General features: G+C 40.1%; 1 protein-coding gene across 2 annotated transcripts in view; it reads right to left on the reverse strand.

Annotated features, from left to right (window-relative positions):
• Positions 1–14,632, reverse strand: part of THO2 — a 78,897-nt gene that overhangs the window by 37,947 nt on the left and 26,318 nt on the right. For both annotated transcript variants that reach the window (XM_010272907.2, XM_010272906.3), the window contains exons 11-18: positions 8,992–9,067; positions 8,172–8,365; positions 2,636–2,716; positions 2,239–2,449; positions 1,882–2,124; positions 1,710–1,790; positions 1,502–1,621; positions 1,348–1,407 (exon numbers count right to left, since the gene is read on the reverse strand). In XM_010272907.2, the coding sequence (XP_010271209.1) occupies positions 1,348–1,407; positions 1,502–1,621; positions 1,710–1,790; positions 1,882–2,124; positions 2,239–2,449; positions 2,636–2,716; positions 8,172–8,365; positions 8,992–9,067 (1,066 nt within the window). The remainder of the gene's footprint in view (positions 1–1,347; positions 1,408–1,501; positions 1,622–1,709; positions 1,791–1,881; positions 2,125–2,238; positions 2,450–2,635; positions 2,717–8,171; positions 8,366–8,991; positions 9,068–14,632) is intronic.

The following is a 14,632-nucleotide window of genomic DNA, read 5'->3' on the forward strand; positions in this document are numbered from 1 at the left end:
GGGACTTGAGCAAGAAAAGAAAGGTTATTTGGGAAGTGATGCCTTCGACATTAATTTGGTCAAATTGGATTAGACGAAATGCATGAATTTATTACGACAAATACAATTCAGAGGATACTGTCATCGAGTATATATGGGGGAAAATTCATTCATTGGCAGCAAATCATAGCAGTTTGAAAAATGACCCTTGTAGATCTGTCTTTGATCATGGGAATCTTTGTGTATCTAATTATAGTTATAGATTAGTCTGTTTGCTGAACATGGTCTCATTGTGCAGCGTATTGTAATTTTTGCGCACACACACACACACATTTGAGAGGGATTTGAATTGACCATGCACAAAAATTAAAAAAAAAAATGCTCCAAGAAGAAAATGAACAAGTTAAAACCAAGCAAATTGAAGAGAGAGAGAAAGAGAGAGAGGAGAAGGGAGAAACTTGCTAATTAGAACATCTATATTACATGTGAAATAAAGAAATAGGAGAGAAGAAAGATGATATAGAAGAAAAAAACAAGAGAAAAATAGGGAACAAAGGTTAATATTGAGAAGAAACACAGAAAATTTTCACCACTTTCAATTAACTTTGGCACCGTTTGGCGCGTCTTTTTTGCGTGGTCTTTTGGTTGTTTACAAGCCGGGAAGACCGAAAATCGGTCTATTCCCGTTTGGCACGCGGAAGATCTAGCCGCCAAAAGACGCGGCGCCGAAAAGACGCATGAAGCCCATTTTGGGCTGATTTCGGGAATCTCCAAATGAAGCTTCTCGCGTCTTTCACATTTTAATCTCGCACGGAAAGACCCAAAGTGACGCACGGAAAGACACGCGTCTGCCAAACGGTCTTCGGGCTGCCCAGATCTTATGTCAAAAGCTCAATGCGTCTATTGACTGTCAGAGCTACGAGAAGATCTTCTCAAAAAGACTTGCCAAACGGGCACTACAGGTATAGCTCACCGAAATTACAAAGTTGCCATTAGAAACTTCAGATCAAATGAAAACATCATAATTCCTATTCCACCTATCCTATATTCCTATGGTTATGAAACTTTAAACAAAACTTAGTTCCTACAACTGAAACTTTACAATCCACAAGCTAGATGTCTAATGGACCTTTATATTCATAAGGGGGTTAACATTCAAGAACCTTAATAGGCATTATGGAACTACTCGTGAAGATGTTGATATTTCATGAACAAAGCTGATTGATGAAGTCATTTTTATTTCCAAATAACATCACTGATCACACACAGCCTGATTAAAATTTAATATGGTAAAACAAGAATACCAGAATCTTTTCCAAAATGAAAAATGAAGGAAGAAAATTAGCAATCAATTAAGAAGATACAAACCTGTGTCAAATACTTGAATGCATCTACAACTGGAGTGATCATATCCCGGTATGCCTCAATCTGTAACATATAACAAGGTCCCAGAACATGGTGTTGTTCTAGAAGAAATAGACCCACAAAACATTATGAAAATCTAATGCAGAAAAAGAAATACCTGCAGTACAATTGTTCGAAGCACTGTCATTGGGTTGGCATGAGCTAGTTTTGCCACCATCCTACCAAGCTGCTTTAAATTTTCCTTCGCAAGTCGTTTTAGGATTCTTCTGGTGTCCAACTGTAGAATTATAGTAAGGTGAGATGACATAGCACCAACAGGTTACACTTATGAAAAAGTTCATGTCTCAATAAGCAGACTTAAAAACCTTTGCTGTCTGTCTTGCAGCCAAAATCATTGGAATCCGCTCATCTTCCTTTTCCCATTCTCCATACAAACGATACCGCACCTAAGCAGATGAGATCCATCTAGTCAGTTTGTACACCATGCTTAACAATTTGCAAATGAAAGAAGCAAATAGCAATAACATAATGCCAAACCTCATATGGGAGGAGACTTAATACTTCCCATATCTCCTGTCCAACAGCTGGATTTGCAGGTATCAACTGCAAAGAAGGAAGAATGCATTTTCCTAGTGCTTCCTCAACCCTTGCCTGAGCTTCCCTCAGGTGAAAACCAGGACCTCGGCTTCCCCCATTCCCAGACTCAGGGTAAGTAGTCTCACCACCAGAACCCACAAGCTCTTGTGCAGACAGATAATAGCCTTTTAAGACCCTGCATACCTGATCAGCATGAGATATACATAGTTAATTCAGCATGGTTATATGCAACCATAACTCAAAGAGAAAATGACACCATGAAAAAGTATGACAAAATGGCTGCAGAATATTCACTACCTTCTGTAACAGTACAGTATTACGGTAGAGATAAGGACCAGCAGAAACAAGCATTTGAAAAAGTTCTCTTGGAAGATCAACAAAAGATCTCTTGACTGATGATGCATCTGTTATCTCCATATTATCAGAAACAGATCCAGTGGACAGTCCACTATGAATATGTGTATGGCGAACAATATCATATGCTGAAGAGATTGATTTTTCAATGAGCCTGGAGCATATAACAAGTACATTATAAGTTGCATAAGGAAATCATTTCAAGGTTTCGTGTTGCTATATCAAATAAATTAAACTGAAAGGCACTGCATTCTAAAGCACAATGGTGCAAACAAGAAAAAAAATTATCAAACATTACCTTGCCCAACTCAACAAAAAAGTAGAAAGTCTTGAACATTACCTAAATAAACCCTCACATATTTGCACATGTGCAACAGGATTAAGCGGAGAGAGACGATCCAACAATATCTGAGCATGATACCTGAAAACAAATCACAAGATCTAACATACGAAGTCCAAATAATATAACCTGGGTGTATGAACTGTTAGATAAGCAAAAATGAAACAAAAAAAAAAAGCATTTCACTTGATTAAATAATTGTCCATAGCTTGAAGAACAAACTGGGAAGATGCATGCACAAAAAAAAGGCCATTAAATTCAAAGGGCTTGTTGAAATGGACACTATAATGCAATAAGGTTCACAACTGAGTCAAATAATCCCAGACAAGCCATCACGACTAGTATGAGGAAGATCAATGACTTCATTAACTCTTGTGAGTTACAAGAGTTTCCTTTACCACAAGCTATATTCATTTGGTCCAACTTCCAAGAAAACCCAACTTGTTCGAAGCTTGATAGATTTCTTTTTAATGAGGGTTGAGAGAGCCATTGGAGAGACTTGGTGACTAAGGCCTTACCTAGAGTCACCTCTAACCATTGCCCCATAGAAGTAGGACAAGAACCTCTTGGAAATGGACCTAGACCATTCAGGTTTGAGAATATGTGGTTAACACATCCGGATTTCTTGTCTAAGGTTGAGCTGTTGAGGAATGGTGGAGTGAAGAGATGAGGGGAGTGAAATGGAAGGGGCTAGATTCCACAAAAAATTAAAAAGGTTGAGAGGCAAAATAAAAGAATGGAATAGGGATCAATTTGGAAGAGTGGAGGAAGCAAAAGCTAGACTACTGACTACTCAGATTGAGGATTTAGATGCAAAAGAGTCCCAAAGGATGATGAAAGTGCAAGATAGAGAACTAAGATGGAAATTGAAAAAGGAGTTAGAGGAGGTTCTATTGAGGGAGGAGATCTCGTGGAGACAAAAATGTAGGCATAAATGGATCAAGGAAGGGGATGGAAATACTATATTCTTTCATGCTATGGCTAATGGGAGAAGAAGGAAAATCTTGATACTTAAGCTTGAGGTTGATGGAGTTAAAATAACCTCTCAAGACAAGATTGCTAGTAAGATTGTGGCTCACTTCAAATCAATCTTCCAAAGACCTTTGGAAAATCAGTTAAGAGTGGGGGAGGGGGACTGGCCAACATCAAACAAATATGGGATGGTTAGAAAGAATGATCGAGGAAGAGGAAATTAAACAAGTTGTCTTTTCTATGGATAGAGCTAATGCACCAGGTCCAAATGGGTTTACAATGGCAATTTATCAGGACTATTGGAACATAATCAAAGAAGATTTAACTGGAGCCATTAGAGAATTTGAGGACAAACATATTGTGAGTCCTGGAATCAATGCCACTTTTCTAGCTCTAGTTCCTAAAAAGACCGATGCCAAACACCCCAAAAATTTTCGATCAATCAGCTTGGTGACTAGAATCTATAAGATTTTGGCTTAAGTGCTCTCTAGAAGGATCAAAGCAGTTCTCCCTTCTCTCATTAGCCAAGCACAAGGAGCCTTTGTACAAGATAGACAAATTACAGATCAGATCCTCATTGCAAATGAGAGTGTGGAAGAGATGAGGAGATCTGGCAGAAAAGGCTTTGTCTGCAAATTGGACTTGGAAAAGGCTTACGACCTAGTGGATTGGAGTTTCTTGTTGGAGGTGTTAAGAAGGCGTGGATTTGGAGATAAATGGTGTAATTGGATATGTGGATGTTTAAATTCATGTCATTATTCAGTCTTGGTTAATGGAGTGGTTAAGGATTTCTTTCCAGCCAATAGAGGCTTAAGACAAGGTGACCCACTTTCTCCTTTCCTCTTTACACTTGTTGGCTTGTTGCTGATGTTCTTAGTAGATTGATCTCCAAAGCAGATGTGGAGGGCCAAATAAAGGGTTGGAGAATAGGGAGGAGAGGCATTTCAGTAACTCACCTTCAGTTTGTTGATGATATTGTTATTTTCTACGAAGGGAATGATTTAAGCAAGGTGGACAACCTTAAGAATTTAACAAGAGCCTTTGAGCTTGCCTCCAACTTGAGGATAAACTTTGATAAAAGTTGTGTGGCTGGATTAAATATGGAGGATTGGGAGATAGAATCCATTGCAGAGTGTTTAGGTTGCACCACCTCTTCTTGGTCTTTGACCTACTTAGTTCTCCCCTTAGGAGCTAAACCTAGAGAAAGTAGTTTACGGGCTCCTATTGTGGAGAAATTTCATAAATGTTTGGCGGCTTGGAAAAAGAATTACATCTCAATAGGGGGTAGGGTGACTTTGATTAGGGCCACACCTACTTCCTTTCAGTTTTCAGGATTCCCCCAAGGAAGGCTAAGAAATTGGAGAAGGTAATGAGGGACTTTCTGTGGGAACAAGGAGAGGTGAAAAAGGACCATCTAGTTAGATGGGAGATAGTTAATAAACCTAAGGAAGAACTAAGAAGGGGACCTAGGGATAGAGAACATAATGCAGAAGAATGAAGCCCTCCTAGGGAAGTGGTTATGGAGATGGCCTCGGGAGAGAGAGAGAGAGAGAGAGAGAGAGATTATGGCATGAGGTGGTGTCAAGTATTCATGGCTGCTCAGTAAATGGTTGGGATGTCGGGATATCTCGTCGAGCTATCCTTACAACACCTTGGAAGGCTATACATGGTATTCTCCCTCGCTTCCTCAGGTTTATCAGGTATGATGCTTGCTCTGGTGATTCTATTTGGTTTTGGGGATGTTTGGGTGGGTAATCAACCCCTCAAAGATCGGTTCCCCTCGCTTTACTCTCTCTCCCTTCACAAAAAAGAGTCAATTGCAAATTTTCTTCCGAACCCGTTTATTCCCATGTCTTTAAACTGGGACTTTGGATTTCGTAGGGGATTAAGGGATGGTGAGTTGATTTATGTCACTAAGCTACTTCATTTACTTGAGTTAGTTTGTTTGGACCCCACATCTTCTGATCAAAGAGTTTAGACTCCTCTTCCAAAAGGTACATTTACTTGTGCTTCTTTTCTAAAATCCCTCAGTTCCAACCCCAATTCCCGAGTGCTCCCCTTTAAAGAAGTTTGGGCGCGACCTATTCCTTCAAAAATTGTTGTATTCTACTGGGAAGTCTACTACGGGAAAATCAATACTTTGGAAAACTTGCAAAAAAAAGGAGACCCTTTCTTTGTCTTTCCCCGAACTAGTGTTCCTTGTGTAAGGCCCAGAATGAGGATTGTTTCCATTTGTTGATCTCTTGTTCCTTTGCTACAGCCTTATGGTGTTGGAGCCTTAGTTTATTTGGAGGTGGGTGGTCTCTGCCATCTGATGTGAGTTTGTTATTTAACCCATCTATTTTTGTATGGCACACTAGAAGAGGCAAGTTCATATGGAAATGTATCAGGGCAGCCACCTTATGAACTCTTTGAGAGGAAAGGAATGCAAGTCTTCTTAGAGAAGGAAAGAAGCTTGAATGAAGTGAAGGACTGTATTCTAACAAGAGCAATACAATAGCCAAAAACCTTGCATATATTTGCTGATTTCACTTTTGATGACCCGTGGAGGAATTGGTTAGTAATAGATAATACTTCTACAAAGAAGAATAGAAGTTTGTTAGAATGGGATCCGCCTCCAGAAGGTGTCATCAAGTTAAATTTTGATGGGAGCAGCCAAGGTAACCCTAGGCCTTCAAGTATAGGGGGTGTCATAAGGAATAAGGATAGCAACATCATCTCCTTATTCTCAGGACCAGTGGGAGTGGGGGACTCTACAAGGGAAGAAATACTAGTTGTTGTACAAGGAATTCAGATCGCTAACCAGCTTGGGGTGGAACATCTCCTAATTGAAGGGGACTCTCAGGTGGTAACAAGGTGGCTTCTAAACCCAGATGCTACCATTTGGGCTACAAAGACCTCATCAAAAAAGTAAAGTGGTTAACCAGTAATATGAGAGTTGAGGTAAAATGGGTAAAAAGGTCAGCTAATGCTATGGTTGATTCTTTGGCCAAACAGGGGGTTTCCAGGGAGGATCTTTTTTGTGCTACATTGTAACTTGTTCTAGTATATTGGAAAGTTGTACTTAACTAGCTTGGAGAGGTTGCATCTCATGCCTCTCCTTGGGGACATTGTACTATTTATCATTGCTGATTAATAAACTTCTTTCAATTATCAAAAAAAATGGACACTATAACAAAGCATGGAGATCCACATTCAATCATTTTTTAGTGCCTGTCAACAATAATCTGGTAGGATAAAGGGCAAAGAGTCCAAACATTCAGGCAGCACCATCAGACAATTCAAAGAAAATATAATAACATAAAAACAAAATTGAAAAAAAAAACATAATTAATATTTTAAACCTATCACCAGTCAGAAAACTACATAGCATAATGCTCATTAATATGGTTACTTATGCAAGCTTTGACATGTCAATAGCTTTTTTTTTCCATCATAGTTTGGAGAATCATTTATTTCAAACCCAAGTTCAAAGTCTAGGTATAAGATCTAACAGTTTAACCTTCTGGCTGGTCCTGGTCCCAGAATGCTGCATTCAATAAAATAAAGTCAAACAGAACATATAGGACAGGACATCTATGTGGAAAAGAGAGAAACCATCATCTTTTTTTGGGCAAAGAAAAACATCTACCAAGTCTTTGTGTTCCTGCTAGAAGCCTTATCCTGCAAAGGATTAGGTGTAGAAGAAATGGCTTTAAAAAAAAGGAGCATAAGTGAACAAACCCAAAGAGTTAAAGGTCCATATTCTGCAGCCATATTTAGAAGTAATGGTGAAATTATATTCTTTTGAACAAAGCACTGGTGTGGCAATGCTCCCCTATGCCTCATTGGAAATCAAATTGTATGGGCACCGAGACTGCAAAGAAATTGGATGACTGGAATCTAAAACCACTCATTGAAATGTTGAGGGAGGTGAAAAGAACCAATCTAAAACCAGGCTCAGGTGATCAAATGTGGTGCACTGGTAATAAGCCAGGTAGGTTGTCAATCAAGTCCTAATTTGAGAAATTGGAGCCTCAGAGCAAGGACCAAACTTTCACAACGTATCAGACAATATGTATCGTATCGATGGGTCAAAGATACGCAAAATATGAGGAGTTTCAGGGTATGAACAGCTTCAGGGAGTAGCCAGGCCTTATACTGACCCCCCTAAACATTTAAAAAAAAAAAAAAAAGAAAGAAAAAAAAACTAAAACAGATTAAAAGTGCATCATTTAAAAGTCCGACACACCCCATCTTGTGTATCAGACTGTCAAGACTGTGAACCTTGCCACAGAGCAGGAGGATGTCCTGGTGCTGGATTTGGAAGCAAAAAGTTCCATCAATGGGATCTTATTTTCTTTGGTTTGCCATCAAAGGCAAGATTCTCACAATAGACAGTCTCCAGTACAAAGGAATGATCACTATAAATAGGTGCTATTTATGTGGTGCTCTGGATGAAACTATCCAGCACCTGATTATTCATTGTGAACTCACCTACCCTATTTGGTGTCACAACATTAAGTTGTTTAGAGTGCAGTAGGTTATCCCTCCTCACATCCACACGTAATAGAACCAGACTTACCAGTCATCAACAGAAAGAAACCCACTGAGCAAACCCAGACTCTGGTTATTTTCCAGCTCAGTTGAACGTTCAGCAACGGCTTCACTTTCCATGTCTAAAGCAGCAAAAAGATCTATTGTCACATCCCCTTGTTTTTCATCTTCCATCAGATCCTTTCCAGTAGCAGCAAGATTTATTTTGCCAATTTTGTTAGCCTAGAAAAATAGAGAAGTCAAGCCCAATAAAAAAGATAACTGGTCACTTCAGATGAATCCTTCTTCAAACTTTTCAATGCAAAGAAAACATCAACAACTGTTGGTGTAAAATAGAACAAATAAGTTCAAAAATCAGTATGTAATCATAAAGAAAAAGACTAAGAAAAAATACATTCAACAAGAAAAACTAAGACCTCCACAAACATAGACAAACACATTGAAAGCCTAAATATTCAAGCCACTGATTAATAAGGGTATTTGCCACCATAAAGAACTTTTTATGTGGTTAGGGTATAAAAAAAGGGAACATTCTGCAAGTTCGTTGCAGAGTATGTAACAAGATAGTGATACAAGGTGCTAGAAACTGTGACTCCAAGAACCCAGAAGGCGACAAGCCAGTGCAACTCATATCATATATTATTTTGTGTGTTCTTCAAAGTGGTTCAGTACATTCAAGTGAGTAATATAAAATGCTAAAAGAAACAAAGATATGCACCATATGAATTGACAAAAGTTATGCATACAATACAACTAGCAATTAAAAGACAATAAAAGTAAAAAAGGTCCTGTCAAATAAAAGTGTCAGGAATCTAATAAATGCACATATCTGAAATAGGTTAAGATACCTCTTCAAACCGCTTGGCAGAAAATGCATTATAATGCTCAAAAGCTTCATCATCCTTAGGAAGCAAATGTGCATATCTGAAATGGACAAGGTATTGTCAGAAGTAACAATAAAAGCATGTTCATCTAAAAGGAAAAAGCAGTAACCAATTTAGTGGTAAAACCAACAACATAACAAAATATATGAAACAAAGTCAAGTGTTCCCCACAATTCTCTGAACCTCCTATATGGAAGTTGACCATGTTTGATAGACAAGCAACATTAGTTCCTCTCTTTCTTTTAATCTTGCACCATAAAGAAGAATTTACTAATCAAAATATTAATCAAGAATTGGGACCAGCAGAACTCAGAAGCCTCATCAAAACAGATGACACAAAATATAAAAGGACCAGGCTACTACGAATGGTACTGTCATTCTAGTAGGGGATGATACCAATGCAGCTTACTCCTCCTCTGGTAAGGCTATCAGTCATCAAGTTGGCAAACCTCAGAATCCATATGAAGAATACAAAGTGCAGGATTTTGTACAAACAACATTCTACCCTCTAAGCTCATAGAAATTCTGAAAGGGTCTGTTATTCTTACCCAGTTATACTAAGCGTGGAAACAGTTTCCTAAGAAGTCTAAAGTCAAACCATGAGTAATTCTTAGGACATAATTTGACTGTCCAACACTGCACCATATAAAAACGATGGCCTTGTTGCTATCTCATAAAATAGTCCTTGCAATCTGATATTATTCTCTGATCACTTCTCTTGACAATAAAGGCAACATTTTAGTCCTGCAAGTCCATGTTTTCCTTTCATGTTACTGAGGATTTTCTGCCATGTCAACTTTGCTGTCAAACTGAACACAATAAAAGTTTTACAGGTCAAAGCGGCACCTAAATCAGTGCTTAGGTGAACCTTCTCAATAGCTGATGTCTGAGAGTAGAACAGGTTAGTGTAGCATAAGAACATGGTACTGGGGGCTGTAGCATTAGACCAGACAACTCCCATACACAAGGCAGAAGGATGACTTGAAACAAAACAATACAATAAGGGCAGATCCAGAACAGGGACAAAACCCACCTTGATAAAAAATGGGGTGATGACCTTTGAACCTGATTTCCCAGAGGCAACACAAGGAAAGAGGTGTTGAAGGATGCAAGATACCCATATCTACTAAATGTTCTGAAGGGTTAATTTAGTCAAAGTGAGTTCTCACCATATGAAGGGGAGTTGTATTTGAAAATCAAAGTTCCCTGCAACAGTGGTTCTTACCATGTCTGGGAGAGGGTACAAATGGGATCTGTATTTAGTATGCACTTCAAGTGTTCCACATTGGCGGGAGCCTCATGCACTGGGCTGCCCTTTTTTCCAAGTGTTCCACCATCCATCAATTCAGAAGTCCAAGACCTCCTTCAAATAGCTTATAGCTCAACTGTAGAGATTCATATTTCTGGGGGATGAAAATTATAAATCCTCTGTTGGTTTGAAGTGGTATCAGGCTTAAAGGCTAATCTAGCAAAGAGTGAAATGATGGCTGTTGGAGAGGTTAGTAATCTGCAGTCCCTAGCTGACTTGTTGGGTTGCAGGCCGGGAACTCTACCTTCCTCCTATTTGGGGCTGCCTTTAGGGGCTAAGTGCAATTCCAAAAGCATTTGGTCCCTGGTGGCAGAAAAAATGACTAGCAAGTTAGCATCATTGAAGGCAAAGTATTTGTCTAAGGGGGGTAAATTAGTGCTGTTAAAAAGTGTGTTGGACAGCATTCCTGTGTATTTCATGTCCTTGTTCCCTTTGCCGGCAAAGGTAGCTTCAAGACTGGAGAAAATCATGTGAGATTTTTTATGTGGGGTGGAAAGATTCCAACAAGTTTCACCTAGTAAGTTGGGATCAGATTTGTAAACCTTTCAACTCTGGTGGTTTGGGAATCGAAAAACTGAAGCCTTTCAACTTGGCTCATCTTGGGAAGTGGTTTTGGAGGTTTCTGCAGGAGCCTAACGAGTTACGGAGACAAGTTTTTTTTATTTTATCAATAACACTTTCATTAATTCAACAATAGAAGATTTACAATAGGAAGACTAACACACTTATCTTCCAAGAACAACAAAGGACCTCAAGAAAAGGAAAAAGAAAAAGAAAAGACACTAAAGTTACAGCTTAGCCCAAAACAGTGAATCCCTTTCTGCCCCTTGTTTTGGCTAAACCATCAGCTAGAGAATTGGCCGATCTTTTAATCCAGCATATCTTAACTTCCATCTCCCGCACCAACCACTTAAACTTCCTCCTCTCATTGCTGTAATTCCATAAGCCATTGGTGTCTTTATTCAGCCACCCTATCACCACCTTCGAATCCCCTTCAATTAGGAGTTTCCTGATGTTCATCTCCTTAGCTTTCTGGACTCCTTCCATAACTGCAAAGATCTCAGCTCTAAGGGAGTCACCCACTCCAATTGGGCCTGAGAACATGTCAGAAATGACCCCATTCTCATCCCTAAAAGCACCCCCAATCACTGATTGTCCCGGATTTCCCCTACTACACCCATCAAAGTTTAGTTTCAAGAATCCAGTAGGTGGAGGGGTCCAAGACACACACTCATTGCTGACTTGGTCTGTGTGCAATTTGCTATTTCACCCCACGTCCTCAACATGTCATCCACAGTGTAATCTGTGAATAACTCCGAAGATTTCAGCCACTATACAGCCCTAATGTGTATGATAGCCTTCAGATCTGCTGCTCCTCTCTCAGCTCTTGAGAATATCCTGGAATTTCTTTCTTCCCATAGTGTTCAACATACTGCAGCCCTCAGTCCCCTCCACATAGTCCTTCCCCTTTTTATACGCCACCTGAAAAAAGAAGGGGAAAAAAGGCCCTGCAAGTCTGATGGAGGATTCCAACTACACCCAAAAAGGGAGAAAGCCCATTCCCAAATTGACCTCGCAAAATGGCAAGACACCAGTAGGTGAAAACCAGTCTCCCCACCCGCTTTACAACGAACACACCAATGAGGTGACAAGCAAGTATTGGGTCCCTTCTTTTGGAGTAGATCACTAGTGTTGAATCTTTCCAGATAGGCTTCCCAACAAAAACTACCAACCCAACGAGGTATTGCTTTGCACCAAACCTCTTCAACAGGGAAAGGGGGGAAAGCAGGGCTGGTGGACTGACTTAAGACTTTGAAGAAGGAAGCACAAGAAAAGAAGCCATTGGGGGTAGGTGTCCAAATTCTAGAGTCCACCCTAGTGGGGTCTAAGACAAAGTTATCAAGAAGTGCAGTAAAGCTTGAAATACTGTCGAAGTCTAAGTCCCTCAAAGCCCTTCTTAGACCCAAGTTCCACCCAAACCCAGACGTGGAAGAGGAAGGGTGATGAAAGATGAGACTGGCTCATTTTTCAAATCAGATAGAGCATACAGAGAAGGAAACTGGTCCTTTAGAGGGGCACTCCCCACCCAAGTTTGTTCCCAAAATTTTATGGAATTACCGAAATTCAAATCATACCTGATATTAAGGGAGAATACTAGTAGCAGATCATGAATGGCTTTCCGAGGAGAATTGCTTGTGATCCTAGCTCTGAATTCCAGCGTCCCAACCATTGTGCTCCAGCCCATGTATACTTGCCACTATTCTAGCCCATAGCTTCTCCTTCTCCATAGGGAACCTCCACAACCACTTCCCCAGAAGAGCCATATTCCTTCTTCTAATATTCCCAAGCCCCAAACCACCACAAGCCTTACTACTACACACTACCTCCCAGCTAACTCTACGATCCCTCTTCTCTCCCGGCTCCCATAGGAAATCTCTCATCAACTTCTCCAATCTGTTAGAAACCTTCATTGGGAATTTAAACACCGACAGGAAATAGATGGGTAAGTTAGCAAGCGTGGCCTTAATCAGTGTAATTCTCCCACCGAGAGAGAGGTAGTTCTTTTTCCAAGATACCAGTCTCTTTTCAAACCTTCCCACCACCGGGTTCCAAAAGCTCTCTCTCATAGGATTATCACCTAATGGCAACCCTAAGTAGTTCAATGGCCACCCCAAGACTTCACACCCCAGCACTTATGCACTCTCCCCGATCTCTCCCTCCTCCATATTCACCCCCACTACACAGCTTTTCCCAAGGTTTACCTTCAAGTTGGACATTTGCTCAAACAATTGTATCACCAGCTTCAAGTTCCTAATAAAGCTCACATTACCGCCTTAACAAAACAGAACCGTGTCATTAGCAAACTATAAGTGAGTGAGGGGGGTTTCCACCCTCCCAACTCTCCAGCCTCTAATGAGCCCCCTAGAGTCTACTCTATGAATCAATTTCCCCAGGACATCTGCAATTAATATGAACAAGGAGAGAGGGGGTCTCCTTGTCTTATACCCCTACTGGCTGGAAAGAAATATATCATTGTCCCATTCACTAGCATTGAATAATGACAATTCCGGACACAACCCATGATCCAATTACACCATCTAGCCCCAAACCCAAATTTGGTCAAAACTTTCCTCAAGAATTCCCAGTCCACCAAGTCATAAGCCTTTTCCAAGTCCAACTTACAGACCACTCCCTTCTTTTTATCCCTCTTAAAGTTCTCCACACTCTCATTAGCAATTAAAATATGATCAGTAATTTGTCTTCCACTCACAAAAGCTCCTTGATTTTGTGCAATGATATCTGGCAATACCTCCTTCAGCCTCAAAGACAACACCTTTGTAATGATCTTATACAGGCTATTTACCAAGCCAATTGGCCTAAAAACCTTCGGGTGGGAGGCAACTTTCTTTTTTAGAATTAAAGCTATAAATGTAAAGTTCACACTCGGATTGACAATTCCTCTCCTGAAAAACTCCTCAAACACCTGCAAAAGATCATCTTTCAAAATATCCCAACAGTCCTGATAAAAAGCCATTGTGAACCCATCCGGCCCTGGAGCTTTTGTTTTATCCATAGAAAACACAGCCTCCTTGATCTCTTCCAAATCAAAGCTTCTTTCCAATCTTCTCCTGTTCTCCACCCCTACATCTGGCCACTCCAATCCTTCTACCCACACTCTTCTACTCATAGGCCTTCTTAGAATAGATTTGAAGTGCTCCACACATGCCCCAGCTATCTTCTCTTGTTGTATTAACTCGACTCCATCTACTACCAATTTGGAGATAAAGTTCCTCCTTCTCCTGCCATCTTCCAAAGAATGGAAATACCTAGTGTTTCCGTCTCCCTCTTGCAGTCATTTACACCGAGATTTTTGCCTCCAGCTAATTTCCTCCTTATGCAAGCAATCCTCTAACTGTCTCCTCAAACCTCTCCTAAGTTCATTGTCTTCCTCTCCAAATTCTCCCATTTCTTCTTTAGAGTCAAGTCTTTCAAGTTGATCCATCAGAGCTCCCTTTCTTTCTTGTATCCTCCCAAACTCCACAAGATTTCACTCCTTGATTTTTGCTTTCAAAAATTGTAGTTTCTTATGGAATCTCATCCCCTCCCATTCCACCATTGGGTTATATTCATACCACCACTCCCTTACTTTGTTAGTAAACCCTGAATGGAGTAACCACATATTTTCAAATCTAAAGGGGGTAGGTCCTCCACACCTTCTTTCCTCCTTACATAACACTATAGGCCAATGATCCGAGGTCACCCTTGGGAGAGATCTAGAAGCCAACTTTCCCCAAT

This window comes from Nelumbo nucifera, chromosome 4 (genome assembly GCF_055504915.1).
Source record: "Nelumbo nucifera cultivar China Antique chromosome 4, China Antique-T2T, whole genome shotgun sequence".
Taxonomy (NCBI): Eukaryota; Viridiplantae; Streptophyta; class Magnoliopsida; order Proteales; family Nelumbonaceae; genus Nelumbo; species Nelumbo nucifera.